The 15,628-nt window shown below is 54.4% G+C and overlaps 1 protein-coding gene across 1 annotated transcript; it reads right to left on the bottom strand.

Annotated features, from left to right (window-relative positions):
• Positions 1 to 1,600: 1,600 nt before the first annotated feature.
• LOC307070643 (sprouty-related, EVH1 domain-containing protein 2-like) lies at positions 1,601 to 14,923 on the bottom strand. Its single transcript, XM_079729210.1, has 6 exons — positions 14,549 to 14,923; positions 8,587 to 8,788; positions 7,401 to 7,569; positions 6,914 to 6,978; positions 4,310 to 4,474; positions 1,601 to 3,570 (listed from the first exon to the last, which is right to left on the bottom strand). Exons 1-6 carry the CDS (start codon positions 14,572 to 14,574, stop codon positions 2,686 to 2,688), a joined length of 1,512 nt encoding a protein of 503 aa, XP_079585336.1. The 5' UTR covers positions 14,575 to 14,923; the 3' UTR covers positions 1,601 to 2,685.
• Between the last annotated feature and the right edge of the window lie 705 nt (positions 14,924 to 15,628).

Here is a 15,628-nt window from a genome sequence, read left to right as displayed (position 1 = left end):
CCCTGTAGTGGGGCCGGACCCCGCCCAGTGAGGACCCCTGTAGTGGGGCCGGGCCCCGCCCACTGAGGAGCCCTGTAGTGGGGCCGGACCCCGCCCAGTGAGGACCCCTGTAGTGGGGCCGGGCCCCGCCCAGTGAGGACCCCTGTAGTGGGGCCGGGCCCCGCCCAGTGAGGACGGCGGCCGGTCCCAGGGGAGGGGACTGTGGTATGGTTAATGTTTATAATAATAAGAAGACGACATAATATGAGGAGGGAGACAGGGGGGGGAGCCATTCCGTTTGGAGGGAAAAGAAACACATTGTTAAATTTAGAGGAAGAATAAGTATAAGAGAATAGGAAGGGTTAAGTTTAGGGTAAGGGAAATATTTGAGGATAGAAGAAGAGGGAGGGGGATGTTAAGGTTTTAAACCTTGCTTTAAAGGAAGGCAGAGGTTAAGGGTTAGGGTTAGGGGAAAGGCGGGGTTAAAGGTTAGGCCTAGGGGGAGGAAGAGGTTAAGGGTTAGGGCTAGGGGAAGGGAGAGGTTAAGGTTAGGGCTAGGGGAAGGTTAAGAGTTAGGGCTAGGGGAAAGGCGGGGTTAAGGGGTTAGGGCTAGGGGGAGGGTGAGGTTAGGGGTTAGGGCTAGGCGGGATACAGCCAATGACACCACCTGGTAGAATAACTATAACCTATGTACTAGGTGTGTTTATCTTACTGAAACACACACCTAGTACATATGCTAAAATATATTATATACTAAGTGTGTTTATCTCACGGAACACACACCTAGTACATATTCTAGATGATGTTGCAGTATCTTTCAGGAGTTGTGAGTGGATTACAATAAGACGGCATCAAGATAAAACTAGACAGGATTTACAGGGCGGGAGAAAGAGCATGAGTGAGGGAGGGGAGACAGAGCAAGAGAGAGATCTTAAATGTTTGCACATGTGGCCCTGATGTGGTCTGAGGCTGTGGGGATTTACTGCTCCTCCTGTTACTTTATCTCCCCTCCTCCCTCTCCCCTCATCCCTCTCCATTCCCCTCCTCCCTCTCCTCCCCTCCATCATTATCACTCACATACTTTAGAGAATATCCAGAGAGAGAAACACACACACACGGAGCGAAAAAGAGCGAGAGAGAGGCACACACACGAGAGAGACAGAGAGAGAGAAAGAGAGAACGAGCGACGAGAGGAGAACAGTTATTGCTATCACATGTTACCCTGGAGCAGAGAGGATTCTGGGAACTTTGTTTACCTACTGATTCCTGACACACTCACTCACACCTTTTGAATGCCCATCACTTAAGCCAATTACAACATTCAAGGTTTTTATTTTAAATATCTTCAGGTAGGCAAAGATGGCTGTCAGTCAGGACATTAAGCCACGCCTAATAAGGGCATTCTATTCAAGTTCATAGACCGGCCCCTTTTGTTTATAACTTCATTCATTGTAAACTTTGTACATCGCTATTAAACCCTTTAATTGTACTTGATTCCGATCGGTGCTATATAAAACAAGCTATTATTATCACTATGAGTTGAGTAATAACTGTTAGCAATAGAGTGCTGCAGTCGACACAGAAACACACATCGTTAAGGTTTTCTCAGTTTATTGGAGGCAGAAGCTAAGACACACACTTTTCCTTGTTTTTCTTAGACCTGGCAACCCTTCCTCCCCTACAAAGTACTACTGTACACATTAGAAACAGTTATTAAAAATACAAACTAAAATAGAGATAAACATTTACAACATACACGTGATATATATAATATAGTTTTTGCTCTTTTTTACAGAGGTAAAAATACTTAGCGTAAAAAAACGAGTCTGATTTCGTAGATCTTTCTTAACTTTGATTTAAATACACAATAAGTTTGGGAGCGTGTTTCAGGCACTTTGTAAATGGCTTATGGAGACGACAGACACCGGGTACTCTCTTTCTCCCCCTCTCCCCCTTCCTCTTCAGGTCTGGGGGGAGGGGGGGGGCAGCAATGAGGCAGGATGAGGATATCCTGTCTAAAATAAGACTCCCGTTTCCTCCTGCTGTTGTGACATCAGGCTGCCCTGCATCCTCTCAGCCAATCAGTGGCCTGGGATAGGTTTGGGGGGGGTGATTGTACATCGCAGGTGAACAGGGAGTTCAGACACAGAACGGACACACCTGAAGACTTCCCTTGACCAAATATGGTCAATGTCCTCCCTGGTCATCTTCCGAAGCCTCTGGCGACCAATCAGAGCCCTGGGAACATCTCTGGCCAACCACGGCTTGCTATGATTGATTGTTGATTAATTGATTGTTTTGATTGGCTCAAACGGGTGCCAGGTGATGTCATCATTCAGACCAGGCACCGACGGCTCTGAGCCAATCAGAAACAGTGACTGGTGTGTTTTGGTGGATGTGTCCGTTGCGGTCGGTCTTCAGACTTCAAGTACTGAGTGGAGTGGGAGACACACACACACGCACACACGCACACACACACACACACACACGCACACACACACACACACACACACACACGGTTCTCTGGTTGGAACCGGACGGGGGGGAGGAGTCAGCGTTCTGACGTCTGACCCGGCGCTAGCTTATCTGTAAAATACAACAACAACAAAACAGCTATTCCTTTTGGCTTATTGTGGCGTCCGTGTGTCCGTCCGGTTCCCCGCTAGAGGCCGGACATGTAAACCAAGGGGGGGGGGAAGGGGGGGCTCAGCTGGCCGCCTTGTGGCGCCCCCCACAGCATCCCCAGGCCAGCGCGGCGCGGTGGCAGGCGTGGAGGGGGGGGTAGAGACACAGGCAGGGCGCCACCAGGGACAGCGCCCCCAGGGCCAGCCAGCGCGGCCCCCGGCGTGCCCCGCCCCCGCCCCCGCCCTCGCAGGAGCAGGGGTCCGAGAAGTCCCCCTCGGGGTCCGACATGCAGTGGTACAGCATGCTGTCGGCCAGCCACATGCAGCTAACCCGCCGCACGCAGCCGCCCACCGCGTCCGGCGCGTCCTGGCACCGGCCCCTCCGATTAGCCGAGGGGTAGAAAGTCTCGCCGCAGTGTTCGCACTGAGCGCGCCCGGAGCTGCCCGCCTTCCCGCCCTTCACCCCACCTCCGCCGCCTCCGTCGTCGTCAGAGGGGGAGGAGCCGGGGAGGAAGGGGCGCGGCTGGGCAGAGACCACGCCCGAGAAGCCCCCGTGCCGGGCGTGGCCGGGAGGCTTGGCACCGAGGGGCCCCTGGGGGCCGTCGGGGGGCGGGGCCAGGGGGTATGAGTACTCGTGCTTGGGGCCGTCTGTCTTGGAGAAGTGCACGTAGGAGGAGGACGGGTCGCTGTGCAGGAAGTGGTCACGCACAGCAGCATGGCGGTAGTCCTCGTAGCCGGTCCGCCACGCCCTCTCCGAACCGCGGTCCCAGCCCCGTTCCGGACCGGACTCCCAGCCCCCTTCCGGACCAGACTCCCAGCTCCGCTCCGGACCGGACTCCCAGCCCCCTTCCGGACCGGACTCCCAGCTCCGCTCCGGACCGGACTCCCAGCTCCGCTCCCGAGGGTTGATCCTCACAATCTCCTCCTCCTCCTGGAAGGTCACGTGGCGCGGGAACCGGGACAGCGACTGGAGGAGCAGGAGGAGAACCAGACGTTAGGAAATGTTCATGACCTCTTAGAAGATACTGGAGGTCAGATACTGGAGGTCCGCTGTGTGAGGTCAGGGGTCAGGTGGGTGAGGTCAGGGGTCAGGTGTGAGGTCAGGGGTCAGGTGAGTGAGGTCAGCTGTTTGAGGTCAGAAGTCAGGTGGGTGAGGTCAGGTGTCAGGTGTGTGAGGTCAGGGGTCATGTGAGTGAGGTCAGCTGTTTGAGGTCAGAAGTCAGGTGGGTGAGGTCAGGGGTCAGGTGGGTGAGGTCAGGGGTCATGTGAGTGAGGTCAGCTGTTTGAGGTCAGAAGTCAGGTGGGTGAGGTCAGGGGTCAGGTGGGTGAGGTCAGGGGTCATGTGAGTGAGGTCAGCTGTTTGAGGTCAGAAGTCAGGTGGGTGAGGTCAGGGGTCAGGTGGGTGAGGTCAGGGGTCAGGTGGGTGAGGTCAGGGGTCAGGTGAGTGAGGTCAGCTGTTTGAGGTCAGAAGTCAGGTGGGTGAGGTCAGGGGTCAGGTGGGTGAGGTCAGGGGTCAGGTGGGTGTGGTCAGGGGTCATGTGAGTGAGGTCAGCTGTTTGAGGTCAGAAGTCAGGTGGGTGAGGTCAGGGGTCAGGTGGGTGAGGTCAGGGGTCAGGTGGGTGAGGTCAGGGGTCAGGTGAGTGAGGTCAGCTGTTTGAGGTCAGAAGTCAGGTGGGTGAGGTCAGGGGTCAGGTGTGTGAGGTCACCTGTTCAAACAGGAACTGGTCCGTGAGGCGGTAGGGCTCGTAGAAGTCGTTGCCATGGTGATGCCCCAGCCTGCAGCCTTGTCTCCGGGCGAGGGGCGATGTGTCGAGCGGGGGTTGGCAGCCCTCCGTCCGCTGGGAGGAGTTGGATGAGCTGTCGGTGGCGTTCTGCGGGGCGGGAAAAACACAGGCTGCTGATTGGACGAAACAATCGTAACACACAGAACACACTGCAGTGAGGAAGACACAGGGTTGCTTAGCACTGCCCCCAACCAAACAGACCAGTTAGCCCCGCCTCCAACCAAACAGACCAGTGAACCCCGCCTCCAACCAAACAGACCAGTTAGCCCCGCCCCAACAAATCTGACCAGTGGCCCCGCCCTCATCAAAACAGACAAGTTAGCCCCGCCCCCCAAAAATCAGACCAGTTAGCCCCGCCCTCAAAAAACTGACCAGTTGCCCCGCCCTCAACAAAGCAGACAAGTTAGCCCCACCTCCAATAAAAAGACCAGTAAGCCCCGCCCCAATGGGCAGTGGGGGAGGGGTTAACTTTAACAGGAGGGGGAGGGGGGAACATTGAATATTTTCCCCAAACTAAATGTATTAACTTTTATGTGAACATTAACGAGCTACCTTAAAGAAGAACATGTTCACAATATCATGTTAATAAAAAAGAGATGGATCACTTTGAGAACCACAACTTACGGTATCAAAAAATGGTTTGCGTAATAAAAAACCTAAAAACCTCCACGTTGCACAAACATGTGGCGCTGTGCACCTGAACCCCTCCCTGATCCAATCTCTCTCCCCCTTCCCCCTGCCCGCTTTCTCCCCCTCTCCTCCTCCCCCTCCACTCTCTCCCTCACACTCCCCCTCTCCTCCTCCCCCTCCGCTCTCTCCCTCACACTCCCCCTCTCCTCCTCCCCCTCTGCTCTCTCCCTCACACTCCCCCTCTCTTCCTCCCCCTCTGCTCTCCCCCCTCTTTTCCTCCCCCCTCTCCTCCTCCCCCTCTGCTCTCTCCCTCACACTCCCCCCTCTCTCCCTCACACTCCCCCTCTCCTCCTCCCCCTCTGCTCTCTCCCTCACACTCCCCCTCTCTTCCTCCCCCTCTGCTCTCCCCCCTCTTTTCCTCCCCCCTCTCCTCCTCCCCCTCTGCTCTCTCCCTCACACTCCCCCTCTCTTCCTCCCCCTCTGCTCTCTCCCTCACACTCCCCCCTCTCCTCCCCCGCCTGTCTCTCTCAGCCAACGATGACTAGCAAGACGCTTCCTATCGTAAATCACTGCACTAAGCTTGGAAACAGCTCTGTGTGTGCATGTGTGTGTGTGTGTGTGTGTGTGTCCAGGAAGTGACCCTGCAACCTTTACTACAGCTACGGGTGTCAGATGACAGAGGAAAGGCACTCTCACACACACACACAACCACACACACACACACACACACACACACACACACACACAGCTGAGGAATCGCTGCTTCAGGACAACTCCAGTATTTATGTTCTTTAACTTCTCTATCTGCTCCAGGTTGTTTTAGCCCACCAACTTAGAGTTAGACACCAACTCTGTAGCAGATAACATGCGGTATATTGTAGTAAATACACCGGAAGAAAATAGGTTGCAAAACATGAAGCAGTAATACTACTGTACTACAGAGATGCAGTACTACTACCACCACTACTACTACTACTACTATTACTATTACTACTACTAATCATCGGGATCTCTGGCAAGAGCATCCAGAAGCTCCACTACGTACAAAACAGCGCTGCCAGGATCCTGATGAGGGTGCGCAAAAATGAACACATCACCCCCATCCTCGAATCCCTTCACTGGCTCCCTGTCGCATTCAGAATACAAGGTCTCCCTCCTCACCCACCAGTGCATCCACGGACATGCCCCCCCCTACCTCCAGGAGCTCCTCACCCCCCAGACCAACCTCACGCACCCTTCGCTCTGCATCAGCACACACCCTCAGACCACCTAAGACCAAGCTCCGCACCACGGGCGATCGGTCTTTCTCTGCTGCTGCCCCCAGACTATGGAAAGCCCCCCTGACCGCCTGGAGGCTCCACAGACTACGGCTGTTTTTAAACTAAACCTTAAGACTTTATGTATTATATGTTTTAACAACCCTTTTTTCTCTCTTAAACTCTGTAGCACTTTGAGATTTTTGAATGTAAAGTGCTCTACAAATAAAATGTATTATTATGATTATTACTACTTCAACTTTATTGTATGTTGTAAGTCCTGGCACTTAATGTACGCACTTATTGTATGTTGTATGTCCTTGCATAAGGATATAAAAGCGCTCGCTTTGGATAAAAGTGTCTTCTAAATGCAAATGTACTACTACTACGACGACGACTATTTCTACGACAAAGACGCACAAACACAAATGGAACATGTGCTACCGCTACTCTGTGCTAGGAGAATATCCCCGGACAGGTAGTCTGATAGGAAAGTGAGACAGGAAGAGGTAATCTGATAGGACAGTGAGACACGAAAGGGTAATCTGATAGGACAGTGAGACAGGAAGTGGTAATCAGATAGGACATTGAGACAGGAAGTTGTAATCTGATAGGACAGTGAGACAGGAAGGGGTCTTACGGTGAAGACGTCGTCGTCCCCCAGCTCCGCCCCGTTGTGGAGTGTGGTGGAGGAGGTGGTGGACCCTGAGGACACAAATCGTTGTGCGTTGAGACCACCTGCTGCTGGAGCTCCGTCAGAGCAGGGGTCATAGAGGACTCCAGTTATCAACACATGGTGGATTGATGCATTCATACTGCGCTGTTCTAGCCAGTCGGCGCTCAAAGCTTTACAATACTGCCTCACATTCACCCATTCATACACACATTCACACACCGTGGGCGGAGTCAACCACGCAGGGCGACACCCAGCTCGTCAGGAGCAGTCAGGGTGAGGCGTCTCGCACAGGGACACCTCGACACTCCACTAGGAGGAGCTGGGGATCTAACTAGCAACCTTCCGGTTACCAGCCAACCCGCTCTAGCTCCTGAGCCGCATGCCGCCCATAAAGACAGCGTGGACCAGCCTGTGTGTTCTGTCTCCATCACGCGGTCTTCAGGTCTCCTACCTTCAGCCAGGTCCTCGATGGCCTTCCTCACGCCGCGGTCGAATGCCCGGGCGTCAGCTGGGCTCTGGAAGGACAGGCCACACCTCCTGTCCTCCACCTTCCAATGGTGAAAGGTGGGCGTGGCCGTGGTGTACAGCAGGTCCTTCCTGAGCGGACACTCCAGGATCACCTATCCGCCAAGACAACGTCACGGCAACCCGTTAGAACCAACACCAGGGGAACCCGTTAGAACCCACACCAGGGGAAGGAAGAGGTCTACATTAGACCTGGAGGAGGAAGAGGTCTACACTAGACCTGGAGGAGGAAGAGGTCTACACTAGACCTGGAGGAGGAAGAGGTCTACACTAGAACTGGAGGAGGAAGAGGTCTACACTAGAACTGGAGGAGAGAGGGGTCTACACTAGACCTGGAGGAGGGAGGGGTCTACACTAGACCTGGAGGAGGAAGAGGTCTACACTAGACCTGGAGGAGGAAGAGGTCTACACTAGAACTGGAGGAGGGAGGGGTCTACACTAGACCTGGAGGAGGGAGGGGTCTACACTAGACCTGGAGGAGGAAGAGGTCTACAATAGACCTGGAGGAGGAAGAGGTCTACACTAGAACTGGAGGAAGGAGGGGTCTACACTAGACCTGGAGGAGGGAGGGGTCTACACTAGACCTGGAGGAGGAAGAGGTCTACAATAGACCTGGAGGAGGAAGAGGTCTACACTAGAACTGGAGGAAGGAGGGGTCTACACTAGACCTGGAGGAGGGAGGGGTCTACACTAGACCTGGAGGAGGAAGAGGTCTACAATAGACCTGGAGGAGGAAGAGGTCTACACTAGACCTGGAGGAGGGAGGGTTCTACACTAGACATGGAGGAGGGAGGGGTCTACACTAGACCTGGAGGAGGGAGGGGTCTACACTAGACCTGGAGGAGGGAGGGGTCTACACTAGACCTGGAGGAGGGAGGGGTCTACACTAGACCTGGAGGAGGCCTACACTAGACCTGGAGGAGGGAGGGGTCTACACTAGACCTGGAGGAGGGAGGGGTCTACACTAGACCTGGAGGAGGCCTACACTAGACCTGGAGGAGGCCTACACTAGACCTAGAGGAGAGAGAGGCCTACACTAGACCTGGGAAGAGGTCTACACTAGACCTGAAGGTGGTCTACACTTGACCTGGTCCTGGAGGCCAGAGGCTCACCTGGTGGTCCAGGAGCCGCTCCCCATGGATGAGGAAGTGTCCTTGGCTGAGGCTGCCTGCGGCGGGGGCGGTGACCAGCCCGGGGCCTAGCAGGCGACAGACCCCCACCCGGCTCAGAGCGCCCCCGTCCTGGGCCAACCAGCCCCCGCTGGAGTCGTCCCGGCTCATCACCACCGCCTTCACACGCACGATGTAGCTGTCACTGGAGAGGAGAGGGGGGAGAGGGGAGGAGAGGGGGGAGAGGGGAGGAGTGTTAGGTTGGTCCAAAGTTCCTGGGTCCTGTTAAGTGTCCTTGAGCAAGGGACCCTAACCCTACTGTCTAACCCCTACCTGCTCCTTAATGACCTGTCTCTGTACTGTCTAACCCCTACCTGCTCCTTAATGACCTGTCTCTGTACTGTCTAACCCCTACCTGTTCCTTAATGACCTGTCTCTGTACTGTCTAACCCCTACCTGCTCCTTAATGACCTGTCTCTGTACTGTCTAACCCCTAACTGCTCCTTAATGACCATCATTAAGGAGAAGGTAGGGGTTTGGGAAGTGATCCAAGGAGATAGGTTGAGGACATTGTGGACCAGTCTGACCCCAGGAGCTCGGATTAGGGTGAATCCACTGAGCAGACTTTAACCTCGGTACCCAGAAGACCCTCTCAGAGCATGTGGGACCAGATCCCCTGTTCTCTGAGTTTTCCGTTGTAAGACCGACCCACTAGAAGCACTGGGCATATGGGTGTGGAAGGCGGGTCGGCTCCAGAGCTCAGAGTTCAGTTGATGACCGCAGCCATCTGGAGAGACTTCCTGGTGATAAGATATCGCTGGACGCGAGCCAAACACCGCTCCTCCCATCGCCCGCGTTCGGGTGTGAATCAGCAGCCATCAGACACCATGACGTCCCCAATACAGCAAGATGTACAGACTGACCCGCAGGCAGACAGACAGACAGGCAGATTGAAGGCCTTAATGTTAAACACGTGAGCAGAGAGACAACACGCCACTGCTATAGCATGGAGACGATTTTCCAGACAGCAGTGAGACGGTGGAGGGACAGACAGATTGAGAGTGATACAGGCAGACAGACAGATTGATACAAGCAGGCAGGCCGACAGACTGACAGACAGACAGACAGACAGACAGACAGACAGACAGACAGACAGACAGACAGACACAGACAGACAGACATAGTGATATAGGCAGAGAAACAATACAGAGAGAAGGAACGACAGGCTTACACACAGACAGTTAACGAGAGACCTGAGAGGGGCAGACAGACAGATAAATAAAGAGATAGACAGACAGACAGACAGACAGACAGACAGACAGACAGACAGACAGACAGACAAAGAGGGCCAGACGGACAGAGAGACAGATAGATAAAGAGAGGGACAGACAGCCAGAGAGACACCAGACTCCCCAGTATCTCGACCTGCAGCGGTGACATCATGAATGCTCATATTCAGCCTCCTAGGCTGCGGGCTGTTAGGGAGACTTCGATTGGCCGACTGTAATCCAACCTTCAAATTGGCTGGGCTGGGTGTGGATGTACGTGCACGCTGTTAGCAGAGAACACCATAAGGACTGTGCCTTAGGGGCGTCTAAACATAACACATGTTGACATAAAATGGCCAGTATCTAAGCTCCTCCCACCTTGGAAAGAACCACCCGGTCACGCCCAATGTGAGCACTAACGGCCATATTTGGAGCTTCAGCAGACAGGTAAACATTGACCTTTGTTGTGTTGTTGTATGTCATTTTAATACATATCCTTTAACTTTAAGTGAAAAAAACGACCCAACCGGAACGAAACCTTGTGCATTAATTGAGCATTAGAAGAACAATTCAGCTGCTATCCAATGTTTCCGCCATGAAAGGTGAATACAGAAGTCGTAGCTTCATAGCGAGCTACAGGAGGTTAAGCCGATGGTCGTAAGGCTCTTAGCTGAAAGCCGTCAGAGAACCCCTCTAATGTTTCATATCCTCTTACAAGGTGTTAACCTTTGTAAGCGCACAGCTAATAACACTGCTAGTCAGCACCACACTGCCTGTTGGCTCAGCGCTAACGTCTCTAACATCTGACAGAGCCTGTTAGCATAGTGCCAACCCCATTAGGCCAACAGCAGAGCCTGTAAGGTTAGTGGTAACACCAGAGGCCTAACATATCCTGTTAGCTGACTGATAACACCGGTAACTAGTACAACAACGCTTGATAGCATAGTGCTAACACCTAGCTAACACCTGCCACACACACATGCCGCACAGCAGAGCCCGTTAGCAGCGCTAACATCAGTACTTCACTGTTGTTATGGCGAGGAGAAAGCCACCTCCACAACAGAGCCTGCTAGCTTGTCTAGTCTGATGGGAGGACATTTAGGACTCATTGAGGTATGGGGAGGCCCCTCCATATGAACTTCGTATTAGTGATAAAGTCATTTTCCATCCTCAATTAAAGGCAGGCCATCGGGAGAACCAGCTAGAGTGAGCTTGAGTTTGAAACTAACCGACCCAAAACAACCCCTGCCCCGCACCTCCAGGCCTCCCTCCCCTCCCCCAAAACATGTGACTAGCTCACTAGCAATAGCTCTGCCTAGCCTTGTGGAAGACTGGTCATCATGGAAGATGAGTGTACAAGCAGAGAGCAGCCAGCCAGGGAGGGAGGGAGGGAGGTATACATACGTAGGTAGGGAGGGAGGGAGGGAGGGGGGGAGGGGGGAGGGAGGGAGGGAGATCATCAAATCGTTTTCTTAGGGTTGAATTAAATAATTACCCGGCTCGTTCCCTCCCTGTGACAGCCAGTACCAGGTTGTGGAATTCTTTCCAGAGCTTCTGATTCCTTGATCGCTGTCAGGATTTAAAAGAGGATTTCAACCTATAGGACCTCAAAAAGATCTGACAGAAGTGGCCTCCCCTAGGGTTAGGGCCAAGGGCCAGGAGAGAGACCAGAGGCTAACAGGTAGCTTTAGGACCGAGGGCCAAGAAAGACCAGAGATGGACAGGTAGCCTTAGGCCTGGACAGACCAGAGAATGACACGGGTAGCTTTAGGGCCGACGGCCAGGAGAGAGACCAGAGACTGACAGGTAGCTTATGGGCAGAGGGAGAGAGACCAGAGACTGACCGGTTCCTTTAGGGCCGCGGGAGAGAGACCAGAGACTGACTAGTAGCTTTAGGGCTGAGTGCCAGGAGAGAGACCAGAGACTGACAGGTAGCTTTAGGGCTGAGTGCCAAAGAGAGACCAGAAACTGACAAGTAGCTTTAGGGCTGAGTGCCAAAGAGACCAGAGACTGACAGGTAGCTTTAGGGCCGAGGGCCAGGAGAGAGACCGGAGACTGACAGGTAGCTTTAGGGCCGAGGGCCAGGAGAGAGACCAGAGACTGACAGGTAGCTTTAGGGAGGAGGGAGAGAGACAAGAGACTGACAGGTAGCTTTAGGGCCGAGTGCCAAAAGAGACCAGAGACTGACAGGTAACTTTAGGACTGAGCGCCAAAAGAGACCAGAGACTGACAGGGAGCTTTAGGGCAGAGGGCCAGGAGAGAGACCAGAGACTGACAGGTAGCTTTAGGGGTGAGGGAGAGAGACCAGAGACTGACAGGTAGATTTAGGACTGAGTGCCAAAAGAGACCAGAGACTGACAGGTAGCTTTAGGGCCGAGGGCCAGGAGAGAGACCAGAGACTGACAGGTAGCTTTAGGGGTGAGGGAGAGAGGCCAGAGACTGACAGGTAGCTTTAGGGTTGAGGGAGAGAGGCCAGAGACTGACAGGTAGCATTAGGACCGAGGGACAGGAGAGAGACCAGAGACTGACAGGTAGCTTTAGGGTTGAGGGAGAGGCCAGAGACTGACAGGTAGCTTTAGGACCGAGGGAGAGGAGAGAGACCAGAGACTGACCGGTAGTTTTAGGGGTGAGGGAGAGAGACCAGAGACTGACAGGTAGCTTTAGGACTGAGTGCCAAAAGAGACCAGAGACTGACAGATAGCTTTAGGGCCGAGGGACAGGAGAGAGACCAGAGACTGACAGGTAGCTTTAGGGGTGAGTGCCAAAAGAGACCAGAGACTGACAGGTAGCTTTAGGGCCGAGGGACAGGAGAGAGACCAGAGACTGACAGGTAGTTTTAGGGCCGAGGGCCAGGAGAGAGACCAGAGACTGACAGGTAGCTTTAGGACAGAGGGAGAGAGACCAGAGACTGACAGGTAGTTTTAGGGCTGAGGGCCAGGAGAGAGACCAGAGACTGACAGGTAGCTTTAGGACAGAGGGAGAGAGACCAGAGACTGACAGGTAGTTTCAGGGCCGAGGGCCAGGAGAGAGACCAGAGACTGACAGGTAGCTTTAGGGGTGAGGGAGAGAGACCAGAGACTGACAGGTCAACAATAAACAGTGTAACCACATGTTGTAGTGTTGAGTAAATGTTATGTTACTGTATTGTTTTACTGCTAAATAAATGTAGTACTGTGTTACTGTAATATGAATGAAGTGTTCTGTTCATATTAATGTTGTACTGTGTTGTGCGTTATTATAATATTACCGCTGTACTGTGTTGTGTTTTTCTGTAGTGTTGTGTATTACTGTAGTGTTGTGTACGTTACTGGAGTGTTGTGCGTTACTGGAGTGTTGTGTGTATAACTGTGGGGTTGTGGATTATTGTAATGTTGTGCGTTACTGCAGTGTTGTGTGTATAACTGTGGGGTTGTGGATTACTGTAGTGTAGTGCGTTACTGGAGTGGACCGCAGCAGATATATGACGTAGAGTTGGCGGATGTATGCTTTTATTTTGACGGGTCAGGTTTGGTTGCCCGGGTGACCTTTCTGATGCCACCAACACATGCTGATTCTGCAGACACACATGGCGTGTGTGTGGCCTAATGCTTTTCCTTGTAGACGGCCAACCGACACACGCTGCACGACAAAGACGTATTCAAATAACTGCGACACACACACACACTACATATAAACACTCCTGCCCTCGGATAAGTAACACACAAAAGTGTGAGTGTCAGTGTGTATGTGTGTGTGTGTGTGTGTGTGTGTGTGTGTGTGTGTGTGTGTGTGTGTGTGTGTGTGTGTGTGAGAGAGAGAGACGCGCCCCACTTGCACAGGCAGAGCGCGAGTACGGCAGGCATGAATGGCTGGAGCTCAAGGTTACAGCTTTTATGAATGAGGCCCGCGTCACGCAACGCCCTCCCGCCCTTCCGGTTCACCGACAGCAATTCTGCGATGAGGCACGAACCCGTACATTTCAAACCCGCACGTCAAAACCATATATTTATTTATCATGGGGGCGCGCCTCTGCAGCGCGTGACCGTGACTACTTCGGTCCTGTTAATAAAGACCCGACGTCCCTCTGAGCCGCGGTGGACGTTTATAGCCTACTTTTAAACAAACACGGCTCCGGTTATTAACGTGAGACCGACCCAGCTGCCCGAAACGGGGAGCGAGGCCTACGTCCTCGCGTCAGGGGGTTAAAAACAACGTCTTCCTCCCGCGAGCTTGCGTGTTTTTATGAATGGCGCGTGGTGTCGGGGTATGCAAATGAGGCGGATTGAGGAAGAGATGGCGGACAGATCGGATGTCTCACATCCGGCGAGACTTCCCCCTCCGCCCGAGCTACACCGCGAGCAGATCGGGGGCCGGGGAGAGGGCTCGAGCGCCACCGTTCAAGGCGCCTTCTCTTTGTTCTGGCGCGCGGGTCTTTACCGACGGAGTGTCTCACGCACAACTCCCAGACCTCCACGCGTCTCACGCGGGCCAAATGTTTCCGATCCACCCACGCTTCTACCCCGACCCCCCCCCCCCCCCCCCCCCCTCCCCTTCCCCCTCCCGGGTCCACCCCGAGGTGGGGGCCTCTGTTCCCCGCGCTACACCTCTGCCACGGAATAGCTACACACAGACACATACACAGATCCACCCGCCACGCACAGCCCCCGTGCACCGCGGTGTCCGCGACTCGACGCGGTATCCCCCCCGGGGATACTCACTCGTGCGGCCGTGTGTCTTCCAGCATTGTCTCGGTTCACCTCCGGCGTTCCGCCGCTACGGGGGCAGGCGGTCTGCTTGTCATGGTTCCCCGGGTGGCGGTGGTCGGTCTCCCGGTCTCGCTCCTCTCTCTCTCCTCGCTCGCTTTCTCCTCCAACCAACCAGTTGCTTCTCGGTCACGAATGCGCCCCGAAACCTTCGATCTCCCGGCCGCCGCGACCCGCCAAAAACACCGATTCCGTGCGTGTTAATCCCGCTAAGGTCCTGTGAGTAAGGAGATCCCGGTAGTTCCGTGGTGCTTGGTGTGCTCGTCGCTAGTTTCCGAGGGCTGGCCCCGCCAGAGCCCCATCTTTCGCTACTCCATGTTGGATCGCAGGCAGCAGCTCCACCGACGCCGGGGGAGGGCCGGGGAGGAGGGGGGAGGGAGAGCAGGGCGGAAGCGATGACGTAGACCTCGTAACACATTTCGGTCGAGTGGCCACAGCAGCCGAGCGGCGGCCCGGACCCCCGAGTCCGGACACCGGGTCACCCGTGTGGTCCATCGGTCGGGGGTTGGACGGCAGCCGCCCGGTGCGTCGGACTCGGTAGCCGGGACTGGAGTGTCCTACTGGGAGGGTAGGTTCCGTTCTACTGGGAGAGGAGGGTCTGTCCTACTGGGAGAGAAGGGTCCATCCTATAACACACAAATGTGTGTGTTGAAACCAGCGTTTCATGGTGGGGACTTAAGAAAACAACAAACAAAAGTCTCCCCCGACCCCAGCCACGACCGCTGGTCTGAAGGAACCGCGAGATGAAGTCCTGGACGAGCAGGAGTAGCGCTGTTATCTTCTAGGTCCTGGTGGTCCGCATGGGTAGGCTGTAGGTCCTGGTGGTCCGCGTGGGTAGGCTGTAGGTCCTGGTGGTCCGCGTGGGTAGGCTGTAGGTCCTGGTGGTCCGCGTGGGTAGGTCCTGGTGGTCTGCGTGGGTAGGCTGTAGGTCCTGGTGGTCCACGTGGGTAGGCTGTAGGTCCTGGTGGTCCGCGTGGGTAGGCTGTAGGTCCTGGTGGTCCACGTGGGTAGGCTGTAGGTCCTGGTGGTCCGCAT

Source organism: Pollachius pollachius (assembly GCF_949987615.1).
Source record: "Pollachius pollachius genome assembly, chromosome: 2".
In the NCBI taxonomy this organism is placed as follows: Eukaryota; Metazoa; Chordata; class Actinopteri; order Gadiformes; family Gadidae; genus Pollachius; species Pollachius pollachius.
Note: the sequence above shows the minus strand (reverse complement) of the source record. Positions and strands in the feature narration are given on the sequence as shown.